Here is a 27,689-nt window from a genome sequence, read left to right as displayed (position 1 = left end):
TGTTGCAACTGCTGTGTAGTAAAGAAGCCAACATGTTCTACATTACTGTGTTGTCAGAGACAGGATTTGATTTGACCCTTTAGGAAACATCATTCTCTTATTGACTTACTGAATCAGTCCAGACTTTTGTAAATTCATAACAAACATTTTATAATACTTTAGGCAATTGTCGTTGGGAACCAGTATACTGTCAACATTTTGATAAATCCTATCTCGTGTTTTCAAAGCAAAACATTTCTTGGAATTGCATTGTATGAGATTACTTGATATTGATGAGGTCAAACTAGGTAAGGAATGGTGATTCGTTTCCTTATATTTGCAGCTTTTACTTCGGTTGCTACCAGTAGGGTAAACATAGGTGTGAAAAAATTAGAAGAAATTCTTAGGAATTGGATTTGGAACTTAGTGAACCATTAGAAAAATAGAAACTATACAAAACAAAATAAACAGTACTATCTAATAAGTCAGCTCCTAACAATAAAATTCCTACTGAAAATAAGTGTGAAAAATGAAAAGTATGAATGTTTGTCCTTCAGTCAGTACTGAAAGTTTTAAAAATTGTAGGTAATTTAGATGCGGCTAAATGAGAATATGATCATTATTAAATTTTCTATATTCTGAGTTGCAATTTTACAATAAAAAAATTACAAATTTTCTAACTATGAAATTTGGTTAAGGAAAGTGATGTATGTGCCTTTGGCATACCACATTTATTTATAATTGTAATCTATAAAATTTTAAACTTTTCAAGCAAATTCAACACCTATCTTGGTGGGTTTGCTGTCATTGTATAAACATAATTTAATGAAAGTACTAAATTTTTCTAATTATTTTAATTAAATATAATTTCTGTACTTTGACAATTGTCTATATATATATACGTATCTATATGTACACACATACGTATACCTACAGGACTAGGACCTGATCCAACCAAACCATTTTGCAAAAAAGCCAAAGCTTTAAGAAGAGAAAAAAAACAAGAGAAGTTAAGGAACAAACTTAAAGGTGAAGGCCATGGAATGAAGGTATAACTTTTATATATTCCTTGTATAATGATACAAACAAGTATGTCACTTATTATTAAATTTACCTTTTTCAGTAATCTAGTACACTTGGCCAGTTGAGACTCTCAGTGATCTTATTCATGGTGAGATGGGGATCTATATTTGGATCGGTGATGGTCATGCATGATGTTCTGAGACTACATTTGGGAGTAGTTTTTGATGTTTTGGAAAGACCTTGAATTCACCTTTTTATGTGTCTTTTGTTAGTCTGTTGAGTTTTCAGCCCCCTCTGTTTGTCAGTAGCAAGTTTAAAAACTTTTAACACCAAGGTCCAGGGTAAGATTTCCAAGAGTTGATGTGACAGATGGTTCACCATTGCTTTTTTCTTTCAAAACAACTTGCTTGACCTTACAAAATGCTGTTCCAATCAGTAATAATCACCATAGCCACTTCTGTTTATTAGAACACTCTGAGGATCACCAATTTCATTGATGAGTAACTAGATCCATTGTTAGCATACACATTGGTTTGATTTTTGGCTTATACATTTCTCCCAGTTGTTGTTGTGGTCTCTAATTCACTTGCAAAGGGATCATAGTTCAACCTCTGTTTGTGAGTACTCATTCCAGACATAAGCTCCTCTGTACATTGGTACTCAGGGTAGATTCTGTCTATATTCAAAGTTTTCACTGCTTAGTCAGATTGTCATTAGCATTGGTGATTATTGTATACCTTTAAGTGCTGTGGAGGCTTGATTTCAAGGTTTTCACGATGTGTGGTAGTCTTACCTATCGATCCAGTAACTCTTTAGGCCACAATTTTTTGGCCAGTATGGTTTTAATCTTCCACAGTTTACCAAGATTTGGAACTTAGTTCTAGTATTATCTGGGTTTGGTTTTTCTACAGGGTAGTAAGAGAATTGTGCTAGTTCTTCAGAGTTTTTGGGTCTATGAAGACAGGAAATTGTTGTCCTGTCGCCAGTCTTCCTTGTCCATATCAGTGCCTGGATTTTCCAAGATTCACAAGTTAATCACCCCTCTGTCTATTTTGATTTTTTTACTGGGATTGTAGATGTTCAACTTGGTTGTAGTTGACTCCCATCTGGTCTTTGCCTTAGTGGTGAAGTTCCACCACCATTGATGTTTTTGGTGCATAAGAATCAGGTACTGCAGTTCTGGGTTCTTTTCATTTGGCCTCACAGAGGCTTTACATTGGTTCTACTGTATTGTACAAGTACTTTTGTTCCCTTCATTCCATAGTACTGTGTACACACAACTTATGTTCAGCTGGGTACTGCTTGCAATATCTCTTCAGTTGTTAGACCATAACATCCTGAATTTTCTTTCAAATACAACCCAGACAGTCTTTTCTTTTGGGACTGCACCATCCATTCTTGCTGTAATTCAATATATCATTAGTCTGGGTTTTTTATTTATCATGTTTTTTTTTTTCTCAGACTGCTGTCTCTTATTCAACTCTTCTTCTCCCACTGCATGGGCAGTCTTTCTCTGCTGGAAATGTGGGCATCACTTGAATATTTCATGCCTTTGGGATGAGAACACAAGCAATTCATTTATTGGTGTTTGAGTGACCAGGGATCATATATTTTCTCCCCACAGTGTGGTTCTGTTCTTTCATTTTACTTCCTCTGGGATCTAAACATTCACCCATGTGTTTGCTGTGCATGGTGACCCATGAAGGGGAGAAAAGGATCCTGGTTGTAGAGGGGTCCAGCCCTAACACACCACTTTGGCCTTGAATTTCCTATAGATGGGTGGCCTTGAGGTAGCCTACCCTCGGGTCAATCAACTGGTCCATTTGGACTAGGGTCAATCAAGTATCAGTGGTGGATGTTCTCAACAGGTATTGTGGACATTGTATCTGATGCTGGTATTTGGATATAGTGCTTGCAAAACCCTGGTGTTGCTGCAGTGTCTTTGTTTGGTACTGTAGTATATTCCCCCATAGGGCTCCATGATGGGTGGGGTCAGTGAGCACTGAAATGTAGCTTCCTTGTTATGGATACTCCTCTTTATAACAAAATAGATGAAAATGAAAGAATTGAAAAATAGATCATTGGAAAACGATCACTCATCAACGACTGTTTTACAGTCAACATTACTGCCAGGTTCTGTACCTCAATTTCTGATTCTCCATTCCTTATCTGAGAAGTCCTTGGGGCAGATGTTTCCATTTTTCATTAAGAAAGGATTAGAGGGACTTGTTGACTCCCCAAAGTCAATAAAGAAAATGCATTCTGGAGACATTTTGGTGGAAACATCTTCTCCAGAGCATACCAAACTCCACTTGAAATTAAAAGTTATTGGGGATATACCTATTGAGGTTACTCCCTAATGCAACTTTGAATTCTTCCAGAGGAGTTATAGTTGAGAGGTATTTAAAGAACATTCCCTTATTGGAAATCCTTGCTGGTTTTTCAAGCCAAGGCATTATGACAGTACTCCAAATCTTCACCCATAAAGACAAAATTATGGACACTACCAATGTTCTGATACTAACATTTACATTACCTCGTCCTCCTGCCATAGTCAAAGCATGTTATCTGAACTGCATGGTATGGCCTTACATTCCTAACCTTCTTGGATGTTTCCAGTGTCAGCGGTTTGGTCACTCAAAAACATTATTTTGTGGTTCTTTAGTATGTGATCCTTGTGGTGGTAAAAGCCACAACACAAGTGCAACCTGGAACCGTACTGTGTTAACTGCAGTGGCCCACACCCCTCTTACTCTATTTCTTGCACTAAATGGGTAGAAGAGAAAGAGGTGTAAAGCTTAAAGACTGTTAATAATAGCACCTACCCAGAGGCTTAGAAATTATTGCCCCCAAACTCTATCACATACATATGTTGCTGCGCTCCATTCAACTACCACAGTGGGAGTGCAGCCAGATCTTTCCATGCCTCCAACAGAGCCATTTGCAAAACATCTTAAGAATCTTGTGCCCTCCATAATTAAAAAAAGTTGAAGCATCTATGTCTACTTCCATCTCTGTCCCTACCACTCCTTTCAGTGACTGCCCAGTTTCACTTCCTTCAAGTTCAAAGATTTCCTTGGGTCCATCTTCTTCTGCAACTCCAAAAAATAGATTGATCATTCTTTTATGCTCTTAGTCATTGGAATCTTGTTCACAGACGGAGACTTGCCTACCCAACCCAGGGAAGGATCCATGAAGGTTAATAAATATTTGTCCAATAAAGAAAAAAAAAAAACGTGGTTGCAAACAAAAGTTCTCCCCACCTCATTCTCTTCCACATAAATAACAATAACCAGTCTGATCCAGTGGAACTGTCAAGGTTTTTGATCAAATGTAGATGACATTAAGGATTTGATTGATTCTTACCATCCTGTGTGCCTCTCCTTACAGGAAACATTTCTGAAACCTGCCGATACAGTCACTCTTCGACAATTTTTCTTGTATAGAAACAACAGGTCATGTGATGGGCGAGTGTGTGGTGGGGGTGTTGTTGTTGATTGATCAGCGTGTACCAACCCTGTCCTTGTCACTTGATACACCCTTGGAAGCTGTAGTCATCTGTGTTTCCTTGGGTCGTACCCTCATTATTCATTCTCTCTATCTGCCTCCTAAAGAAATCTATAATCATTCAAACCTTGATGCCCTCATTGAGCAGTTACCATTCTCCTTTTTACTACTGGAGGATTTTAATGGACATAATCCCCTTTGGGGTGGTGCTAATATTGATGGGAGGAGTCATGCTTTTAGACCACAATCTTTCTCTCTCCAATTCTGGTTCTTAAACTTATTTTCATGCACCTAGTCAGTCTTTTACTGCTATACATCTTTCTGTCTGCTCCCTTTCACCTTTCACTTACTTTTCGTGGAGAGTCAATGGTAATCCACGGGGCAGCTATCATCTTCCTGTCATTTTGGGAGAGACTGGGTGTGGTTGATGCCATCTGACCCACAGGTATCGATGGAAGTTGGACAAGGCTAACTGGCCTTTTTTCACCACTCTCTCAGAACTTGATTCTGCCGTTGTGTGTAAGCCATTGATAGATGATTGTGTGACAGCAGAGACTAATTGTATTGTCCAGGCAACTACTTAGTTTATTCCTAAAATCTCAACATGTTTCCCACAGTATTCTTGTCCTTGGTGGAATCCTGCCTGCCACACGACAAGAAAAGCTCAAAAACGGGCTTGGGACACCTTTCGTAGATATCCTACACTTTTAAACCACATTGCACTTTGGCAGGCCTATGCACATGCTTGACAGGTCAGACATCAAAGCCAGAAGGAATCTTGGATTAAATACGCCTCTAGCATTTCTTCTACCACCAGTTCCAAAGTTATATGGGACAAATTGTGAAAGGTTAGTGGCCAGTATCCTTCTGCCTCCCCTTTCAATCTTGTTCTCTGATGGCCAGGAAGTTGCAGATACCCAGAGTATCTGCAATACTGATGGCAAAACCTTTTCTCATGCAGCTAGCACTTCTGCCTCATCCCCCATCTTCTTAGCCATCAAAACACGGGCAGAACAATCACCTCTTTCCTTTCAGGCTGATTGTCTCAATGATTATAATCACCCCTTTAAGCTGGTGGAATTAAAACTTGCTTTTCATTGGTCTGGCAGTACATCAACTGGATCTGATGATATTCATTATGAGTTGGTGTCTCATCTCTCTCATCCCTCTCTTGCTATTTTTCTGATTGTTTTTAACTGGATCTGGCAGGAGAATGTTTTTCCTGATGCTTGGCACCATACTATTGTACTTCCTTTTCCTAAACCTGGGAAGGATCCCAAGATTCCTTTGAACTACCATCCAGTTGCTTTGATGAGCTGTCTGTGTAGGATCTCGGAGAGGATGGTTAATGCTCATCTTGTTTGGTTCCTCGAATCAGACAACCTCCTCTCACCCACTCAGTTTATACATGGAGTCTCATGAACCCCCTCTACACCTTCATCATTTGCAACTGTCTTTAATGTATGCTTCAAAACTTTGATTTTATCACAGCATCCAACATGAGGTTGTGTTTTCCTTCCTCGGTGGGCCACACTTTTCATTATAGATGTTCTGCCACTGTTCTTTTTAGCCTTTGTCTCCAGATGAAGTTAGATGAATTGAATCTATTTTTGTATAGCATATTGTTATCCACTGATCAGCTCATCCCACCATGGCTAATTACTATCTCCAAATTTGATCTTTCTTTGAGTCATCTGAAGAAGACAGATACTCCTGATTGGAAGTATTGCCTTCTATTTGCCGAGCGTATTTTGAACCATCCTTCCATTCCCATTTATACAGATGGTTAAAAATGAGATGATTCTGTGTGCTCTGCCATTTTTTCTTGTGATTCAGTTGTTACACACAGAATCCTCTCTACAGTTTCTGTGTTCACTGCCAAATTGTATGCCATTTCTCTTGCTCTGGATCATATAGAAGCTATGCAATAAATGAACTGTACTATTTATAAAGATTCACTTAGCTCTCTGTTAGCCCTGAAATTGCTTCAAGTCAGTTCTCACCCTATTCTTGTTGATATTCAAAACTGACTGGTCCATTTTTCTTTAACATTTACTTCCATCCAGATTTTCTGTATACCAGGCTATGTTTGGTATTCATGGGAACGAGTTTGCTGACACCACAGTTAAGCATGTCTCCTCTGGCACTATCACTGCTGTGCCAGCTCCATACATGAACTATGGTCCTATATTCAAGGCTTGGCTTCATGCCAGTTGGCAGTCGACTTGGAGTGAGCAACACGAAAACAAGCTTTTCCAAATAAAACCCTTTATTGGACTTTGGGCATCTTGTTTCCATATGAATTGGAAAGAGAAAGTTGTCCTCACTAAACCACGCATTGGTCACAGTTTTTTAACTCATCATTTTCTTTTATCTGGGACTAATGCACTGATGTGTTGTCTTTGTGACACTCAGATCACAATAAGCCATATCTTATTGTCTTGCTGTCATTACAACTCTCAATGATGGCACCATTTTAGACATGTTCTTTTCCAAGGTTTACCCATAATGTTGGATGGTGACACTGTCTGCCTTAATTATATTTTTAGTTTTTAAGAGCTATTGACCTTTTAAACACTATTTAATTTTTAATTTATAAATTGGACCTTTTTTGTGATTTCTTTTTGAAGTACAACTAGTTCAATATAAAATTAGAAAATGTCTGTAACATCAAATAACTCAAAACCAGGACTGGAAAAGCCAACTTCAAGTGTCTAATGTTAATGTTTGAGCTTACCTGTTAGTCATCCTGGTGAGTTATAATAGTTAAAATTATACTACAGAAAGTCTTTTACAACTTCTATTACTTTACTTTTTGGACATGGCTGTAACGTCACATAAATCGAAACCAAGACTGGAAAGACCAAGTTCAGGTGACTAATGCTAGTGTTTGTACTTCCCCATCAGTCATCCTGGTGAGTTATGACCATTAAACCTATGCTACAAAATGTCCTTTAAAACTACTCTTACTGTAATTTCTCTCTTACTGCTGTACACTAGGTATAAAAATTGGATTTTATGCTCTTTAAGTTTTAATTCAAAAATTCAACTTTGTCTTGTTTTACCTTGATTCCTTTTTGAGTCATTCCAACTCAGTGAGATTAGGAAGGTTGGTTGCCTGACCATCTCAGAATCTCTTGAAACTTTGTAGGAATGATCTTTAGCATCTGAAACTGACATCTGCCAATTTTTTAGCTAAAATTCCAACATTTTAATAATTTTTTGCCCAATGGAAATTTTCATTAAATCACTTGCAAGTGATTGAACGAGAGGCCACTTTCAGATATCTATATCTCTTGAAATATAAGTCCTATTGTCTTCAAATTTTCAGAAGATGTTCAGATATTTCTGGCAATTGGAGAGATTGCAGCAAATGCCAGCAAACAAGCCTCAGTGTTTTGCCTATGACCTCTCAAATGCAGGATTTGTTCAAAAATTGCAAATAAAGTGGATTTTCAAAAATTAGGAAAAATATATCTCTAATACATAGGATCTATTTGATCAGTTTTATTGTAGGAATAATATCTGAGTTTAAGCATATTACCAATGCTTAAAAAGCTGTAGTTCTGGAGTATAAAAGGGAGTTATGGCCAATCAAAGTTGACATTGGTAAAAAAATTATTAATTTTTGAATGATCAGATGGACCTCTTGAGTCATGGGAAGATTGATGAAATTTATGGTAGTAAAAGATGGAAGTATAGTCTGTATGTGTGCCAAGTTTCAATATCCTTCCATAAAGCCTTCATGCTAAAGTTATTATACTGCTGGCCCTACATATGCATCCACTCATTGTTGGGAGTATGGGGCCAGTGTTAAAAATACTTCTGTTTAGTCATAGAGAGAGACTATTATGATGTCATCAGGTTGTCATAGCAACTACAAGAAAAACCTTAGTTTGCTTATGCACACGCTTTGGTGTAGAACAATATTAACAACATAATCTTAGTATGAACATGGATAGCGCTGATGTCATCCAACTTGCTGCAACTTGCTTACAACATGCATGCCTGGGCATGTTTCTGTTGACCCTTGCATTGTCATTGCTAGTGAAAGTATATAAAAGCCAGTCCACATCCTGGTGCTTCATTCATTGTGTTTCACTCACCATGGCTGCATTTCCACCTTGCTCTGTTGTTGAACCACCGAGAACAACTTGCACAGGTCGGCAGTACACACTGGATCCCGCAAAGACTAAAGTAATTCACGAGTCATATGAAAAATTTCCGTCTAGTAACAAATGAACTTAAAACTCTTTTACCTGTTCTAAGCTTGTTGTATACATGAGTTAATAAATGCCTTTGTATGATTAACAAATCTTTCTCAATAAAGGTCTCAAGTTGCTTCGTCTTCGATCAGTGAGTTCAATTATTTGATTAAATTGATTACATATTTTAATATGATGGCATTATGGAAGGATATTGAAACTTGGCACACAAGAAGACTATACTACTATCTTTTACAACTATAAATTTCATCAACCTACCCATGACTCAAGATATCCATCTGGCCATTAGAAAATTAATACTTTTTTTACCTGTGTCAACTTTGATTGGCCATAACTCCCATTAATACTCCAGAACTACTGAGTTTTAGGCATTTGTAATGTAACTCAGACATTATTCTTACAATAAAATTGATCAAATAGATCCTCTGTATTGGAGATATGTTTTTCCTAAGTTTTTGAAAATCCACTTTATTTGTGATTTTTGAACAAATCCTGAATTTGAGAGGTCTTAAGCAAAAAACTGAGGCTTGTTTGCCAGCATTTGCTGCATTCTCCCCATTCCTTGGAAACATCTGAACATGTGAAAAGTGAAAATTTGAAGATGCTAAGACTTATATTTCAATAGATATAGACATCTGAAAGTGGGCTCTCGTTCAATTTACAACTTGCAAGTGATTTAATGAAAATTTCCATTGGGCAAAAAATTATGAAAATTTATAATTTCAGCTAAAAAATTGGTAGGTGTCAGTTTCAGATGCCAATGATCATTTCTAGAAATTTTCAGTTGATTCTGAGATGGTCAAGCAACCACCTTCGCCGAGTTGACACGGAATGACCCTTTTATGAATTTTAATACTTTTACTCTACATTTAACTATTTACCAGATGTTTAGTGCAGATAGCCTCATTGCTTTGTGCCATGAAATGCCAAACCCACACATACATTTTCTGGTTTACATAATCAGGATCATTCTTTGATCTTGAGTTGTTAAATTGGAAGGTTACTATAATTTGGGTTCCTCTACTGCCACTTTGTCCATAGATCTCTTTACAAATCTCTTTCTTTAGAGATGGGGTTTATACACTGCCAGTCAGGAATTGCAGAGTCTATGCATGGATGACAATAAGTTCCTGCACATTTTTGTTCTTCTAGCTTTTAAACAGGCAAGGTTTAATGGTCTGGTCTTCTTAAGGGGTAATTTGTCAGGCTTCACTCTGACTTTACTGCAGTAGTGTCTAACATTTATAAACAAGGGAGTGTATGATCTAGGGCTTCTTATTTTTGAATTTTCATTTTCCTTTCTCAAGACTAGTCTAATCTTATCACTTTTCTAGCTTAGTTTGTCTTACAGGTGATTTTGTGGCAGCAAATCAGTTGGCTCAATCCAAACAAATTCTCCCAATAGAATAGATTCAATAGAATAGAAGGTTCAATTGGATTAACTCTCATTTTGTGACTAATTAGTGGGTTTGCCTATCATTGAGAGTTTGGTCTCTGTCACCTCGTATTTTCTGTTTCTGCCATCACTTCCATTGTGTTCAACTCTTCCACTTCTTTTTAGACCTTCTGTGGAGGTAGCCATGATCAAATATGGTGCATTTGGCTATCTAGAAGCTCAAACTTTCATTGAGATTTTGCCATCTTTTACACGATATTGATGCTTAATTTCTAAGGTTGACATGTTTCTGCCTCAGTTTCTGCTCAGGTAATGACATGCATATCAGCAATATTGTTTTGAGAGAAAGTTGAACCCTTTTAAATGAGTGGTGTGAACCATAACTCATTCCTTTTTTTTACTTATCTCTCTGACATAGGTTTTTGTGTCTTGTGCATTTGCCATTATTTACAATAGCTTTATCAATTACTTTTCAATTGTTGCTACAACATATTTTTAAGTCCCCAGTACTCTCCAGATTTTTCTCATTGTTTTTGGGTATTTTGTCTCAAATGAACATTCCAGTTACCTAACAGGTAAACTCAGATTATTTATTCTTTTTCTACATCTGTTTGTGACTGATCGGTCTCAAAAAAATAATAGTTATCTGAATGAGATGTTTAAATACAGTACCAGGATAGAGGGCACATTGACGTCGGTTGCGAGTATTACAAGATATGAATTGTCAAGGATAATTGAGTGGGGTATTAAAGACTGGAGCAAGCAATAAAAATTCAGACTGTTATTCAACTGAACTAATATACTGAAATTTATTAGTTAGACATAGTTAAAAAATACAAGAATTATTTCTGTTTTGTTGATTTGGAAGAAAGTGACATTCTATTATGAGGTACAATAAAAGTAGTTAAATTATGATACGTAACTTGTAGAAGTTTATACCAGACATTAGTAGATACTAATAAAGATTGATATGCTTTAAGAATTTTATTATGTGCTTGTGACTCATCAAAAATTATATCCATAGGTGATAAAATACAAGAACATACATCAAATATAACTTATGATCTTCATACTTACATTTATTGCTGATTATTTCCATGTATTCTGATACTTAAGTTGTTGAAAGAGACAATCCTTAAGTGTCCTAAATATAGCATAAAAGTTTAAAGGCTTACAACAAAAAAATATGAATTCTTTTGATAGATATAATTTATATAAAATGTGACTTAATACAAACTGAAGTATTTTTATGTCTTATATTTTTGCTTCTAGGATCATAATCCAGTTAATGAGTCAAAATCTCTTGAAGATTTATTAAATGCACCTTTACCAGAAAATCCTGCACACAGGTTGGAGGTAACTGTTTAGCTGACATAAAAAAAAATCTCATTAACTGCTGAATCTTTTCATGGTTCATTTTTACAAGAGTGTGAACATAGTGTTATATTAAGGTGTTTTAAGTTTTCTTTTGTATTCCTTTGTCTTGTGTATATATATATATATATATATATATATATATATATCATGTAATTTCAAGAACTTGTTATAACACTATGCTTTAAAACTATTGTATAAGCTATTGACATTTGTATTAATACAGTAGTTTATGATTTCAAAGTATTCTGGTGCTGAGTGTGGTCTAGTAGTTAACCTTTTAAACATGGATTACCCTCTTTCTGAATAAGTTAAGTTACATGAAAAATGTAATTAATCCTTTAACAGTTGGTACATTTTCTAAATACCTTTCTGCACATGTCATGAAGTGTTGCTGGGTTATATACTTAATTAAACCAATATACTGGTAATGTATTTTAATGAAGTAGAGAAAATGGAATATATAATATATACATTTGGTTTTGAAATTCATTTAGTGATTTCTTGAGATTCTGTAATTTGAAAATTGGAAGACAATAAATAGTATTTTTATACTCAAAGTGGAAATCTTGCAGGTAAACTATTCAGAATCTAAGAGCAAATAACTACATTAAATAACAAATATGTAATTGAAACAGTAGAAAAATCAAAGTTTAATATTTTATTTTACTGAAACTAAATAATTTGTTTTATTTTAGAAGCAAAATATAATATCAACATTAAGTCCTGCAAGTCATAAGATTAACCAACTTTATTATAAAGTTTTCTGATATGTTTGTTTTGATTTTTCTGTTTCAAAAGAAACCTGAAAAACAGAAAAACTTAAACATTAGTTTTGTTCTCATGTGATCCTTGAGGTATGAAAAATCTTGACTTTTGCACTCTCTGTCTTAAATAAGAAAACACCAGTGTGGTAGGTGTAACACTGTACAATAAGAACATTTAATTTTTCTGTTGCGATGTACATTTCAAAGTTCTCTGGTTTAATTCTGTTGAAGCTGAGGATAAATTTTCCAGTCTGTGACAGGTGCCAAGCCCACCTTTTGTACTGCTTCTTGAGCTTTACAAGTCACATGTTGCCATCAGAAAGAGCACATTTTACACAATAATCCAGCAATAGTTATGTTGAAATTGGTACTTAGTTGTCATTTTGTGTAGATGTAACTGCTAGTATTATTGTTGACTTTATCCACAATAGCAAGGTTATTTCTTACCTAAGTATGTTATAGTTAGAGAGCCAGTTAAATTGTATTAAGGTTTTACTTTTATATCTTGGTTAGTAATGCATTATTTATGTTTTAAAATGCATAATTGAAATGTTTAAACAATTTTAAGTTCACCTGAAACATTACTCCAGTTATCAAGCTTTACAATCTTGCATGAGTGTAATATTATTTTGCTAAAGGCTTGCACATCTTTTGTGGAGATACTGTAATTCACATTTAAGGCCTCATTGACTTGTGTCAAAATGATAGTAAATGGTGAAGGAGAGAAAAAGAAAATAAAGTATTAAAAATTAAGTATATGTGATAAGGGAAAGAATTGAAATTACAAATAACCAAAAGATCTTTTGAGATATTCCACAAAAAATTAAAAGCTATATATTGTTTTTAGTTTCTTGCAACATTTTGTTGTGCTGTATGTTCATGATAATATCTACAATTAGTGACACGGTGGAGAAAATGGAAAATAAAATATAAATATTTACCTTAAGAACTTATGATATTCATATAGAAGGTTCTAGAGGTTATGCAAATAAAACTCAAACTGTAAGATAAAGGTATTTTTATGCTTAAAATAAAAATACATTGTACTCGAACTATTCAGAGTCTGAGTACACATTGCTACAATAAGTGGATAACATATCTTTAGTAGAAAGACTTGATTAAAATAAGGTTATTTTTTGTGTTCAAGATACTTATAACTTTAACAGAATCTTTGTATGACTCTACAGCTGAATTCCCATTGCTGCAAAATTGTGTTCCAAACATTAAGAAATGTTATTCAATAAAAACATTTTGATTAAGCTTTCACAGTGGGAGAACTTACTAAACTTTCTAAAAATAAATCTATAAAGGTACAAGAAAATACATTGCTATACTCTCTCATTAAAGCATGCTCATTTGATTTCATTTGTTAATTGTTTACAGTATTGTGAAATTAACATTACATGAAAACTGTTTATGATTTTTATTGATACAGGCTTTCCTAAAGTTTGACACTTTTCTTTACAAATTTGGTCAATCAACCCACCTTGGAACTACTTTGAAGTCATGAAATCATACATACTACACCCTTGAATGTAATAAGAAAAATATGTTGGTGAAAATTAAGTTTTTAGTACAAATCTATTGTACCCAAGAAAAGCAGATTTTTATTAAAGTATTTTTACTACAGATTTGTAATTTATGAAGTATTTACTAAGTCAGTCTGAGTAAAATGTAATTTTGCTGCTAAGAATAAAAATACTTCTCTTCACAATTTTACTGTTTTCTTAATTTATTTGCATAACTCCTAATATGTTAATTCAATATAAACTTATGTGGTGAAACTATCTTTTTTTTCTGTTTTCTTTATCCTAACACTAGAGAGAAGTCATCAAATTTACAGTGAAATGAAAAGTTACAAAAAATAAAATACCACTTATTTTATTTATAATGATAGCAAATTGTAACAGAATTCCTAATTAGTTATTCTGACACCTTAAATATCTAATTTGTTCATATGTTTTATGGTTTTATTAATATTTGGGTTCATTACTGCATGTCAAAGTAATCTCAGCATGAGCCCATTTTGCTTTTTTCATTAGAGTTAATGTATGTGAACAGGTTACATTCATACAGATACTGAGAGTTTTTAAATTTGTTATTTTATTTATGATTGGTTACGAACCTAAGAAGTTTCCAACTTTTACATTTTAATTATTTCCACATAAAATTTATGTAACAATAAGTACAAATGCTGAAACTATCTTTAGTATTCACACAAATATTGAGGCTTTTTTTTGGCTGTATTGATGTTGTTCATGAACCCTCATTGTCTTTCTCAAATTCAAAAAAAATAATTCATGTAACTTTCATATATGCATTTTAAAACCAAAAATACATCATTAGGGTAAAAGATCCCTAAAATAATATAATTTATCTGGCTTTCTATGTAAGCTGTAAATATATTAAATTATGTAATTACTTGGAGCGCCAGAATAGGGTCACTTACAAACAACAAATTCCATTGACTATGAAAATGCAGGAAAATGAGGTGATAAGTTTAAGATTAATCTAGAGGAGAATCATCTTTTAATTATAAGCATGACCATTGGTTTTGTAAAGTTGATCTCTATCTCAAATATCAGATAAAGAGGTAGAAGGACTTCTCTTGGAAGTTTGACAAATTTATTTGCATCTGAGCAAAGTAAGAAAATAAAAGGTTTGTGTTTTATATTCATGCTTGTAATTATGTATAGTTTGTAAAAACCTATTATTGAAATGGATAATTTGGAGAACAGACATTTTAAATAACACAGAAGATTAAGAATTTGTTTTTAATGTCTTCTTTTGAAATTAAAAAAATTAAATGTTGGATAATATAAAAATTTGAATTATAGAGTGTTTTGATACAAAGTACATTGACATACAATGATAATAAAATTGTTCAATTAAAATTTAATATAAAATGTGTACTTTATTCAAATCTTGCAGTAAGAGTTAAAGGTATACATTGAATACAAAGTATATATTTTACATATTTTAGAAAGTTAATCTTCCTGTGTTTCCACCAACAGTTACATATCTGTTATGCTTATTCACCCAAACACTACTTATACAAAATACAAAGGAGGTTTCAAAAGTATTTTATAAGGATATTTCTATTGATGCATTGAATAAATAATATCTATATTAGCCTTGAACTTGTAGTTTTAAAGATATGCCAATAAAAGAAAAATTGTGAAAGAAATTTGAATTACTACAGTTTAACTATTTTCAGATAATAATATCTGTATATCTTCTCTGCCTGACTAATTAACACACTTTTAACTTGTTTATAATAATTATGAGTTTCAGAACATAAAAGAATGAGATAGAATTTTGTAAGATACAGAACTTTATAGTTTTAGTGCTTGCAGACTTAATACCTGATGTATGAGTCATCCAGACATTGGGGGGGGGAATTCTCGAAAAAATTCTTTTCAGGATTAATGATCATTTTATTGTAGATACACCAAAGGATTTGTCTCGCTATTCAGAATCAAAGGAGTGTATACACTTTTCATTATTTGCAATTTTTGCTGTTTTACAACTGACTGACTATAATTATTCATGGCAGCTAGAAATGAAAAAGGTGGATCTGAGATTATGAACTACTTCATAGCCAAAGGCTATGTGATGATGCCTTTAATAGATTTCATGATGTAGCTTTATTCCATGTTCTTCAGGGAAAAATGATCAACAATTATGGGAAAAGAAAAATGAGCTGACATGAAACAAGTGTACATTCCATAAGATAATCCCTGCCAGAGTAGAGCAGGAACAATTCTCCCCTGTTTCATTGTTGCAGATGTATTTCAATAACATCTCTGATGAGGATAGTGAACTAGGTACAGTAGCAGTTTTGCATGTGATAAAGGCAATTCTGCTTCATCTAAAATATGGTCTTCTAGGAGTCAGGTGAATGAACTTGCAAAGTGATAATGCAAGCTGTTATCAAAATGTAATGATTGTGTTCCTCATTTCACTGCCCCCCGCTAGAACAGCGGTATGTCTCCGGATTTACAACGCTAAAATCAGGGGTTTGATTCCCCTCGGTGGGCTGAGCAGATAGCCCTTTGTGGCTTTACTATACGAAAAACACACACACACACATTTTCCCATTTAGCTATACACATGGGATCTGGATCATTAGATTAATTAACACAGACACACAGGATGGAAAATAGTATTAGATGCATAATTTGCCAAGGTGATACAGGCCATCGAGTCGTGATTGATTGAAGGGTATAATTGCACTCTGTCTGTATAAGTCATTATTGCATTGATTTCTCATGGAGGAATGATCAACATGTCATTGGACTAATTGAGCAGAACCTTAAGGACTTGACTTGAGGAGTAGCTATGGTAGAACCATTGATATGTTTTTTATCTAAAAAGACTTATTTAATAGCTTTTATGTTTCTGCTCATTGAAAGCTAATACTTTCTAATATACCAGATTTCTTAACCTATGCATTTTCTTACTTGAGCATTCATGTTTATGTCAGTCTGAGATCTAACCAATGCTTCCTGAAGTGTGGAGCACCCAATGGAGAAGATGCAGAGGAAGGAGTTGATGAGGGTGAAGGTGAAGACGACACATATGAAAAATAAGTCTGATGCATTGCTGTGCTATCCCAGTCACACTGAAGGTAAAGAATCAATAGATGATGAAAATGACTGTGACAGAACTCAGGTTGGCAAGATCCTAGGTTTGGATTGTTGACTAGTATGAACATCCTGACAAAGGTACAACTGAGGTGGAGACACCACAGTTGGAAAGTACACTTTAATGTATCTGATGCTGGTGAGGAGGATAAAGTTGAGTCATAAACCAATCCTATGCATTTCTGATAGCTATATTTATGTGACAGATTGGGTACTTAGCATTGGTGAGGTCAGAAATGACTCTTGTAAATTATTACAATCTTGCTTTCTTATTCCCATGTGGGTGGGCAGCTCAACCATTCAGAAGCCAAATGTATAGCAGGAAAAACAATCATGAATTCAGAGCAGATATTGAAGAGCTATTTGAGCTTTATGGTGTAGATTCCTCTTGCAAGAATGGTCAAGGAAGGATGTTAAAATATCTGGTAAAGAAGTAATCAGGGAAATGTGATCTTTCAATGTACAGTGAAATCAGAGCAGAGAAAACTGTCCAAGACAGTTGTAAGATTTTCTAGTAGTTATATACTCACCACATATTCATTGTATGTCTTGAAGCTTGTGCATTCCACATCACTAGAGATTTTCAAGGATAAATTTAGAAATAAAATTGGAAATGTGGTCTTTGTCTGACCAACAAATTGAAACCAAATTTACTCAAGCATGGAACTAATCAGAACACAGGAATTGTAATGTTGGACAAGAGGAATTTGTTGTGATAAACAATTTTCCACATAATTCATTAGATTCTGATATCTGTTGTGTTCATCTGTGTCTCCCTGTTGTTCTTTGTGTGATGTCTTTGTCTCTTTGTAATTGTTTTTATTCATCTGTCTCAGTTCTCTGTCTCTCTTTCCCCATGTGTGTGATTGCATTTTCCTTTTGAAACAGTCTTGACTATTTTTCTCATTTCTCCAAGTATGTGTATCATCATACTTCTGCTATTTTTACTATATGCCTTTTCTGCTTGTATCATTTCACTCTCTTTGGTTATGTATTTACTCACTGGGCACAAGAATAAAATTGAAAAAAATATGGCCGACATCATATTACTCATGTAGATAATGAAGAAATGTGATACACTGCATTTGCAATTGTTTCAGCAATGTTTTTTTCAGGACCTTCCAGAAGAAGAGAACAGAACTGTGGCAGTTACTACTCCATGATATTGTATCATAAAGAGGAGAATGAATAGAAGGAGTAGACAAGTCCAAAAATGTTTTGAAATCCATCATTTTATATATTTCTTTTAACCCCCAATCATAATGAGACAATGAATAGAGTACCAATCACACAACACTTCCTGATATATACTATTACTGATTGTAACAGTACGGATGCCCACCTTTTTTGGAAGCTGCCTACTTACCACCTCGTATTATAAGTTCACAGAAAACTACTAGGATTTGAGATTTTTTAATCATTCCTTTTCCTGGACTGTAGTCCTTTTTTCATGATATGGAGAGGGACACGTCCTTCAAAAAAGACAAAAAGTAAAACAAAAAAAAAGTATTCCAATTTCAGCCCAGTTGACTTATGCATCTGGTGCTAAGTTTAACTCCATAGATTTTAATAAACTCTTGAGTTAAAATAAGATGTTTATAACAAGTTTTACTTGTACTATAAATGCTGTTTTGTATGTAAGCAGATATAGAGGAGAATAAGAAAACCATTTACTGAAACAATTTGCAGTCAATTTGTTTCAAACATTAGCCTTCTAAAACTTTCAAAATCTTGACTTCTATCATAATTTTTATCTATGTTCATGTGCAAGTTATATCTCAAAATAAAAAATATTTTGTTAAGAAACCATATTTTATTCTACTTTTTTTTGCATGTAAAAATTGAGAGGTATTTATTTATTATTAAAAACATGCTGAGTTTTGTTTCTGTATCCTAAACTGGAGTGTCTATCAGCTATTAGTTACATTCTTCTTTCATAGATTTTGTTGGTACAAACAAGTCCTCCTGGTGTTGAATTTCACAGAACATTTGATGAGTCTTATTCTGTCTACAAGAAGTATCAAATGACAATTCATAAAACCCTACCAACAAAGTGTCCAGAAAATCAGTTTTTACGCTTTCTTGTCAAAAACCCTTTTGAGGTAATTTGTTACATATCTTGCATGTAGTTGATCCTATTCTGGGCACATCATTATTAACAAAGAAATCTGTTGAAGTCTTTGTCAATAAAAAAGTCTATTACAGACTGGAATATGTACTCCTTGATCCTTAAAAATTGTGATGTACTTTTACCTATGATTTATGTTTTCACTTTAAGATTATTAAGAAACATTGGATTTTCAAATCCTTCCATTTTTAGAGCTAACATCAAAATGTTGACTCATCCATGGATTTGTTTAGTACATTTACAGTATCTGTTGAACCTCCAGTTTTGGATTAGAATTGTTTTAGAAATGGGTTGAAGTAAACACAAGTCTTTGACTTTGTGTCTTTGTGAAACTATAAATGGTCTCTGTTGTATTTTATGATAATTTTTCTTTAAAACAGAATTATCTCTGTTGTAATGATGTGCCCATATTTTTCTATTGTTTATGTGTTATAGGTAAGGTTAGTACGATCATCTCCTCTTTCTTCAGAATTTAAACAGGACTTCAAAATAACACATGGTATTTTCAAGAAATATCAGATGGTTATCCACAAAGAAAAGGAGTCTGATTGTGACCAAAAGTCCTTCTCAGAATTTCTTATAACTTCTCCATTACAGGTAGTTTGAAGATTATTGTAGATGTTGAGCTCAAAGGCCATTGTTAATCTATTGAAAATGTACCTTAAATTTAAAACTTCATAATTTTAATGTAAGCCTTACACTAAAATAATGGCATTCTCATTTTTTTACATGTGTATGGCATAATTAACTATTTAATTTTGATGGTAAGTGATATGATAATGCTGTATTTTAGCATATTTATAGATATATAGTATGGTTTTCATACAGAAGTTGAGTAGTTATTTTTAGGTTTATAATTATATTAGAAATACAAGAGTAAAGAGCTTCTTTAATGGATTATTTACAGTTTTCTGAATATTTGTACGTGTATAAATCCAAATTAATTACTTACTTTGCTAATAAACAGAATAGGATTGTTTTCATTAGGCATCAGTTTCAGAACTATCTTATTAGAAATTTAAAATAAAGCTATTCAGGCCTACTAGCATATACAGTATTGACATTGTTTATGTAGACATTTGGTTGGTGTAAATTAAGAATCATAAGTAGAGTATTGTATATCTTTAGCTTCATATGAAACTATTTTTGTCATGAAAAATTAGGTTATATGTGGCTAATGATAAATAACACAAAGAAAATATTTATGAGCATCACTAAAATATAATATCCTGTTAAGTACTGGAAACTGATATTTTTAATGGATATTTTTAGTAATTTTATAGTTTTTGGATGTTAAAATTTCAAGACATTGCATCAGTTGATTTTTATTTCCATTAATTATTAAAGTCATTGTTCCAGGAAATACAAAATGTGTATGCTGTACTATAAGAGCAAACGTCATAAAACTCGCGTTCAAAAAAGTGTTTGAAGTGACAGAAAGCAGATAGAAAAATATGTAATTTTAAAATAAATTATTTTAGAGAAATAACTTATCTTTTACTTTAGAGTGATGTGTGTGTGTGATAAACATTCTTCCACATTTCATTTTACGTTCAAATGTGATGGATAAGTTTTAGTTCATTATTCGATTGTTTTTGATATTGGGCATATTAATCCAATTATAAAAGTTTATTATTTACTGTTTTTATTATGTATATGCTTATTTTTCAAACACATCAAAATTCATTCACTGCTTCAATCTATTACATAATGATTTAAGTTTTATAAACTTTTATAACAATAATATCAGCCAGATTACATTTGCATTAACTAACATTAAGCAAGTAATTTCTTTTGCATGTTGTTATGTATTATAATTTATTTTGGATGAGTCTGATTTATGTTACATATGTTAACATATTATTATTTCAAATAGCTGGAAATGTGAATTTGAATTTAGAAGTTAATTAAATTATAACGTCTAAAATTTATGGTCTTTGCCAACAAGATTGATGCACATAATTTTTTTTTAAAACAAATATATTTTATTATACAAACAAATACAATTTATAATAATAGTTATTACAAATGATGGTTTATGTACAACAGTTTTACAAATTTACAAAATGTACCAAGTCTTCTATCTGATCTTGAACTGAATCTTTTATCAATGCTCATGGAGAGCAAATTAATTCTTTTTTTGATACACCTGTATGTTTCTTTGATGGCTAGCTAGCATGGAGCATCCATAAGTTTTCACCCATGACAATATCTAACATCCCAAATTATTCATTGAAGTTGAACAGTTTGTAATTTTCAAAATCTGTAACTGTTCCTCATCCAGTTCTGTAGTTTTCTGATTAATAGGTGTTAATCACTATTATAGCTTTTGAGGCCTATGGTACATTGACTGTAGCTAACCAATAATGATTTTCTTCTCTTGGCATGTCGATTTGTAGCTTTTATTAGTTTTTAGATGTTCTCGAAAGCTCACTTCACATCAATTTTGTCATTCACTAGTATTACATACACACCTAGTATGTTGTTGATTCTTACACTTGAGAATCTTCTACAAATTTAGAGAATAGGCAAGACTAGTGCAATACATTGCTGACAATATACATCACATGCAAGAAAGAAAACTATACTGAAACAAAAGTAGGTATTAAAATAAACATATAATGGTAAATCCATTAGAGTGTACACTGATCAAGTTCTACAAATAGTTTTTTCATTAATACTAATCATATTATTATGCATATTCTCCATAACAGCTGGTCTTATCAAACTGTTAACTTTGATATTAACACAGATTATTTTAAACCTATGACTTTCATGAATGCTAGTCGCATCAAACATATGATTTTTGTATGAAATTGGTTAAGACATGCATATCAAAAGCACAAGTTGCCAGTTGGTTTTTGGAATGTGAAGCCGATGACTTATCAAATGTTTTTTAAGTGAAGTCATTTATATGGAATATAAAGCTATGTTTTAGATGTATTTTAAAACTTTTCTACATATTTGGACAATTTTTCAAATAATTAAACAGTTATTTCATACATTTTGAAATTTTTGGGTTTTTAGAGTAAATATTAGAATCTAATATGTTAAACTGTGTTTCACTTTAAGATATAATTCATTGCAAATAGCTGAAACAAATGCCGTCTAAAAATGCTAAAGTATGGATTTAGTGAAACATTTTATCTTTGTGTAATGCATCATTCTATAGACATTGACTGGTAAAAGCACTATTGTAATCTGTAATCTACAGGATATTATTGCATTTTTATGTACCTTTACCACTAGGTATATAGGTATTAAGTTTTAAAGGATTTGTTTATATGTTCCATGAATTAACTGATAGTGATAGTTAGAGAATTAAATTGGAAAGGTTTCTTTCAAGGTGGAAACAAAACCCAATGGTCCTTCTTGTGGATATGGATCATTTCATCAACAGTACTGGCTAGATGGAAAGTTAATTGCAGTGGGTGTTTTAGACATTCTGCCCTCTTGTGTTTCATCAGTTTACTTGTACTATGATCCAGACTACAGCTTTCTATCTCTTGGTACATATGCTGCCTTAAGGTAACAGTTTCATGTGAAGACCTTGTTTAAAATTATCTTATGATGAGTCTTTATGCATCACAGTTTTAGATTCTAACATCTACAATAGAAATGTTTAATTACATAAGCTTTCATTACTGATATTTCTTTTCTTTTTTTTTTAAGTGCTATTGAGCAAAAACAATTTGATTGTACACCACTAAAATAACTTTTGTCACACCCAAGATTTACGGAAAGCAACTAAGTTTTATATTAGCTATTCAGTAAAAGTTAAAAATTGGTTTTATAACAAGTCTAATTTCTTCAAGACAGTACTGTAATGTATTAATGCACTTATGTAAGTATAACTATCCTAAAGACTGGGGATATTGATTGTATACTTGTAACTCATTGTAACTTTAATGATTTTTGGGTTTATTCTGAAGATAAGTTTGATTAAAATTTTCCTTCCCAAAATTACTGTAAGAGACATTGAAGTTTGTTAGATATTATATTTAACTTGGATGAGTCTGAACTTATGTATTACAATTTCAGATAGGTTGAAACCAAATTAAATTGTGATTCAAGTATTCAGTGTAAAAATGTATCAAATTTATGAAATTTGCCAACAAGATTGATACACACAAATTTATTCTAATATACAAACAAAAATACAAATTATAATAATGGCTATTACAAATAATGATTTTTATACAAAAGTTTTACAACCTTAAAACAATACTGAGTCTTCTATCTGGTCTGGAACTTAATACATTATCAACGATAATCAAATGAATTTCGATTTGATATTGGTACAGATTAATGGCTAGCTAGCTGGCTGCTTCACTGAGTACACAAGTTTTTCAACAACAAGAATATCTAAAGTACTTGTAGAAATATTATTAATTCTCTGAAGTTAAATGGTTCATAATGTTTGAAGTCTATAACCATTCCTGGTTAAATATTTGTAGTTTCCCAGTTGTGTGCATTACTGGCAATTTTTTTTTGTGTATACACATTTTACTTTGCTTAATACACTCGAGAATCTTCTATAAATTTAGGGAATGAGCAGAAATTTCACAATACACACTTAACAGTACAAGTTACTTGTATTTCTAAATATATATCCAACTAAGGTGAACCTGTTATTAAAATCAATATATAATAGTAAATCCATTAAGTTTTAGAGGTAACTGTTTTTAATTTGTGTTTGGTATGTTTCACTCTGTTTTGCATTTATCACCTATATGTGATTTATGCATGCAAAAATGCATTATCATTATGGAGAAAAAAAGCTTAAAATTAAATCATTGTAGAATGAACTCGTAAGTTTAGTTCTTTCATCAGTTACATTACAATAGTATTATAGTGAAAGATATTTGTAAGAAGTTTTAAATTGGAACATCCAGTATTTCAGTTGTTTAAAGGATTATGAAATAGAACTTTCAAACTCCAGATAAATTTATAAAATGGCAGATTTTTGTTTTCATTAATTAGCTTAATAAAAACATTTGTTTAGACATGTGGATAATGCCTCTGAGTTTTAGTCTTAGAAATATTAGGGAACATACTAAACATTAATGAATCCATCATTTATACTCTGAATTCATTAATTGAAAGTGAATGTTTATTATGCTACCAAATTGTTTCTTTTTTTTTCTTCTTTAATGAACAGAGATAAAACTAGTAGGCATTGGGATTTAAAATGATCAAATGGCACTATATCCATTGGAAGTAATTTTCTCAAATACTATAACTGTTATGAAATAGTTCTGTTATTTTATGAATATCTTTTTTCCCATTTAGAGAAATAGCTTTCTGCAGAGAACTACATCAGGAGGCTCCGAGCATATGCTATTATTATATGGGCTTTTACATTCATTCATGCCCAAAGATGAAATACAAGGTGTGTTCAAATTTTCAGGTTACATTTTGTTTTTTCTATCATTCATTAACATATTGAGTTAAAACTGATAATTAGTCATGTTATTTTTCCAGTTAATTAACAAATAAAATTATTTATTAAAGGTTTTTACAAATTTTATCTTTGTTTTTTCTTTATTGTGTTAAATACAAGTTCATAGATTGTATAATTAAAGTATCAAAGATATCAAGTTTTGACAAGATAGTGATTGATAATTTATGTTATATCATCTCAAGGTACTTTATATCTATATATAAATTAAATATAGATATCTACTTTATATAATTGAAATTTTATTGTTGTTTTATTTTGTGTCAAATCATTATTTTAAAATATTTGTATATTCAGTAAAACAGTTACTAGTGTCATTGAGACCATAAGTCATTCTTTTACTAATAATTCTACAATTATCAGCTGAAATATCTGACAGCTGCTCCACCTAGAATTATGGTGAATAATACCAACTTTTGTTTCAATTTTATTATAAATTATTTAGATAGGTGAGATATTCTTCAGTATTCTTGAATTTTTTAGTCCTACATGATATCACTATGATTTTCTTATGTTAAATGTCTTATTCTTCCTCTATTTAAATAACCTGTTACCTCGTGATGATGAGTAATTCATTTGAAGTAACAGTGTATCTCAAGACAGCTTGTATGGGTATTAAAACTTTTATTAAAATAAAGTACAAAATAACATTTTGATTTTCTTAGGTCGTCTTCAGGTTAAGCTATTACCTCTCCTGTCTATGTTAAGTTTAGCAACTGAAATAAAGATTAATTTGACAGTTTCTTTCTGTCTATGTCTGAATTAATAATGAAGAACAAATTTTTTACTTCATTTGTTGTATAAATATTAATAGTGGTAGATTTTTCTTTTTCAAAATATCTTGTATATGTAAAGTATACTTGTAAATATTTTTCTGGTCTGTAGTACTATACCTGTGTATAAATTTAATATTTGGAAGAACATTTTCTAACACATTTTTCACATACTGTCAGATTCAGTGGATGCAAGGAAATTAAAATATTTGTATATGTATGATAAGTAATAAAATTATGAAATTAGTTTTTAATAATACATTACTACTGATAAATAGTCTCATACATTTATCCTATTTTCAGTGAGTAAAGTAAAAAAATATTTAAATTTAATTAAACAACAGAAATAATTTTATATAAGAATGAGTAGTTGGAAAATCATGAGTCTGAATTGATAGTCCAAAATTAATCTGTATATCTTTACAGTATTTTAGTTTTAAAAACATCAGTCAAAGTTGTTATGATTCATAATTGTATGTTTTTTCCCTTAGTAAAAGGTTTCACAGTTGGCTAAAATTTTAAGTAAATACAGAAGGTAGATAAAAATAAAAAATGATCCCCTTTCAATATATTAATATGTTATATCTTTAGATAGCAGAAAAATATGTAAAACTATATGTTTTTAGAATGTAGTTGACAAGATCTAATAGGATATAATCTTAAATTCTAATTTTAGCTAAGTAATTTCTGCATAGGTTGAATGAATACTTGTGGTTGTTTTCTTCTTGATAGTAAAATTCCTTACCAATAATATGCAGATCACTTAGTGTTCTTATGGTACTTGCACTGGTCCATTATTCTATCTATTTTGCAAATATCTCCTGCCATCTCAGCAGAAAAATACCCCAAGCCATCTCACTGCCTCTCTTATGCTTCATGATAGGTGTTATGCATTGAGGCAAGCATCTTTCACCTTTCTTCCACCAGATGTACAAACTCTGCTTTGAACGAGATATTTCAAACTCAGACTCCTCTGTCCATAACACTTTCCAATCATCAACAGTCCAGTTTCTGTACTTTTTAGTAAATTTCAGTTTCTTGGCAATATTTGAGTATTGAAGTAAATATTTTTTAAACTGCTGAATGACCAAATATTCCATTCTCGTTGAATTTTCTTGGTACTGTATATCTGGACACTTTTCTACCATTTGGTACATGATTGTTTGTCTCGTACTTGACATTAGTGTCCCAAAGGTTGCATAAACAAAGATACTTAACATCAGTATCAGTTAGTTTAAGTGTTTTGCTTCTTCCTTTCATATTTTCAAATTTACTTTTCTTGGTGTCACAATAAAGAGTGTACTTGACAGTATTTGGGAACCATTTTAAGTCTGCAGCAATTTGTCAGAGAGTCCAACCAGTCACATAAAATTTTTATATTCAGACTCTCTGCTCTACTGACAGTTCTCCATACTTTTTTGGGTCATGGCATGACAAATAAACTTAATATATACTGTTAAGCACTGTTTATCAAGATTTACTTGTGGAGTGCTATTAAATTGATTACTTCTAGCATATACTGGTACCATATGCTAGCTTCTTTCTGTATAGTTAAGACACAACATGGGGTACCCTGGCAGTTATTTCAGACTTTAAATTTTTGTCAGTATGTTCATTCAAGCAGAACCCTTATGACATGCCCTAGGTACAAATATATGGAAAATCTAAAGAATGATAAGTATTATTATTTTAATCTCGCTGTAGCTCATTCAGTTGTCAACAGAACAGGGAAGTGTTACTATAGTGTTGATATTTACATTTTTAATGGCAGGGAAGAAGTTGCCCCATAAAATGGAATGAATGACAGTATATTCTCTTGTCATAATGCTTTTGTACAATACTGTAGCTGCCAACACTCAACATGATCCAACAGAGCACACAGGAGTCAAAATCCTGAGCAAACATCATATACTAAATACAATTTACAGAATGTTCTACAACATGTGTTGGAGAAACTGGTTATCCCTCACATGTACAGTTTTTCAACCATTTTAATAAAATTAAAAATATCACAAAAAGAAGTCATAGCTGAACAATTTGTGAAATGTCATGACACAAGGTGGACAAATAAAAGTGGCACCCCATGAATTTGTTATATCTTTGATTGGATAATAGAAAAATATTTAAAACTATATATTTTTAGAATGCACACAACAAGATCTGTTCAAATGTGATCTCAAATCTTAATTACAGAATCCTAACTTCAAACCAATTGAGCAGATCTGGGATTTGAAAGATCAGAAACTTGACAAATCACAAGTAACTTCTAAAGAAGCTTTATGGGAGTGTATTAGAGACATTTGGAGTAAAATCCCAAAGAACAATTGATTAATCCTTTTGCAATGAAGTCATGGGTCAAAGGCAATGCCATTGCATTTGTTGACTTGCATTCAAAATTTTATTGAACTA

The 27,689-nt window shown here is 32.3% G+C and overlaps 1 protein-coding gene across 8 annotated transcripts in view; it reads left to right on the top strand.

Annotated features, from left to right (window-relative positions):
• Ate1 (arginyltransferase 1) overlaps nt 1–27,689 on the top strand; it is a 62,051-nt gene that overhangs the window by 21,345 nt on the left and 13,017 nt on the right. For 4 of the 8 annotated variants that reach the window (XM_076517862.1, XM_076517864.1, XM_076517863.1 and 1 more), the window contains exons 7-12: nt 916–1,028; nt 11,404–11,487; nt 18,859–19,020; nt 19,482–19,643; nt 22,393–22,574; nt 24,339–24,438. In XM_076517862.1, the coding sequence (XP_076373977.1) occupies nt 916–1,028; nt 11,404–11,487; nt 18,859–19,020; nt 19,482–19,643; nt 22,393–22,574; nt 24,339–24,438 (803 nt within the window). The remainder of the gene's footprint in view (nt 1–915; nt 1,029–11,403; nt 11,488–18,858; nt 19,021–19,481; nt 19,644–22,392; nt 22,575–24,338; nt 24,439–27,689) is intronic. The other 4 variants (XM_076517867.1, XM_076517869.1, XM_076517866.1 and 1 more) reach the window with 2 other exon arrangements.

The sequence above is a fragment of the Tachypleus tridentatus genome, chromosome 8 (genome assembly GCF_004210375.1).
Source record: "Tachypleus tridentatus isolate NWPU-2018 chromosome 8, ASM421037v1, whole genome shotgun sequence".
NCBI classification, from domain to species: domain Eukaryota; kingdom Metazoa; phylum Arthropoda; class Merostomata; order Xiphosura; family Limulidae; genus Tachypleus; species Tachypleus tridentatus.
The sequence above is the reverse complement of the archived record's forward strand: the minus strand, read 5'-3'. Positions and strand labels throughout refer to the sequence as shown.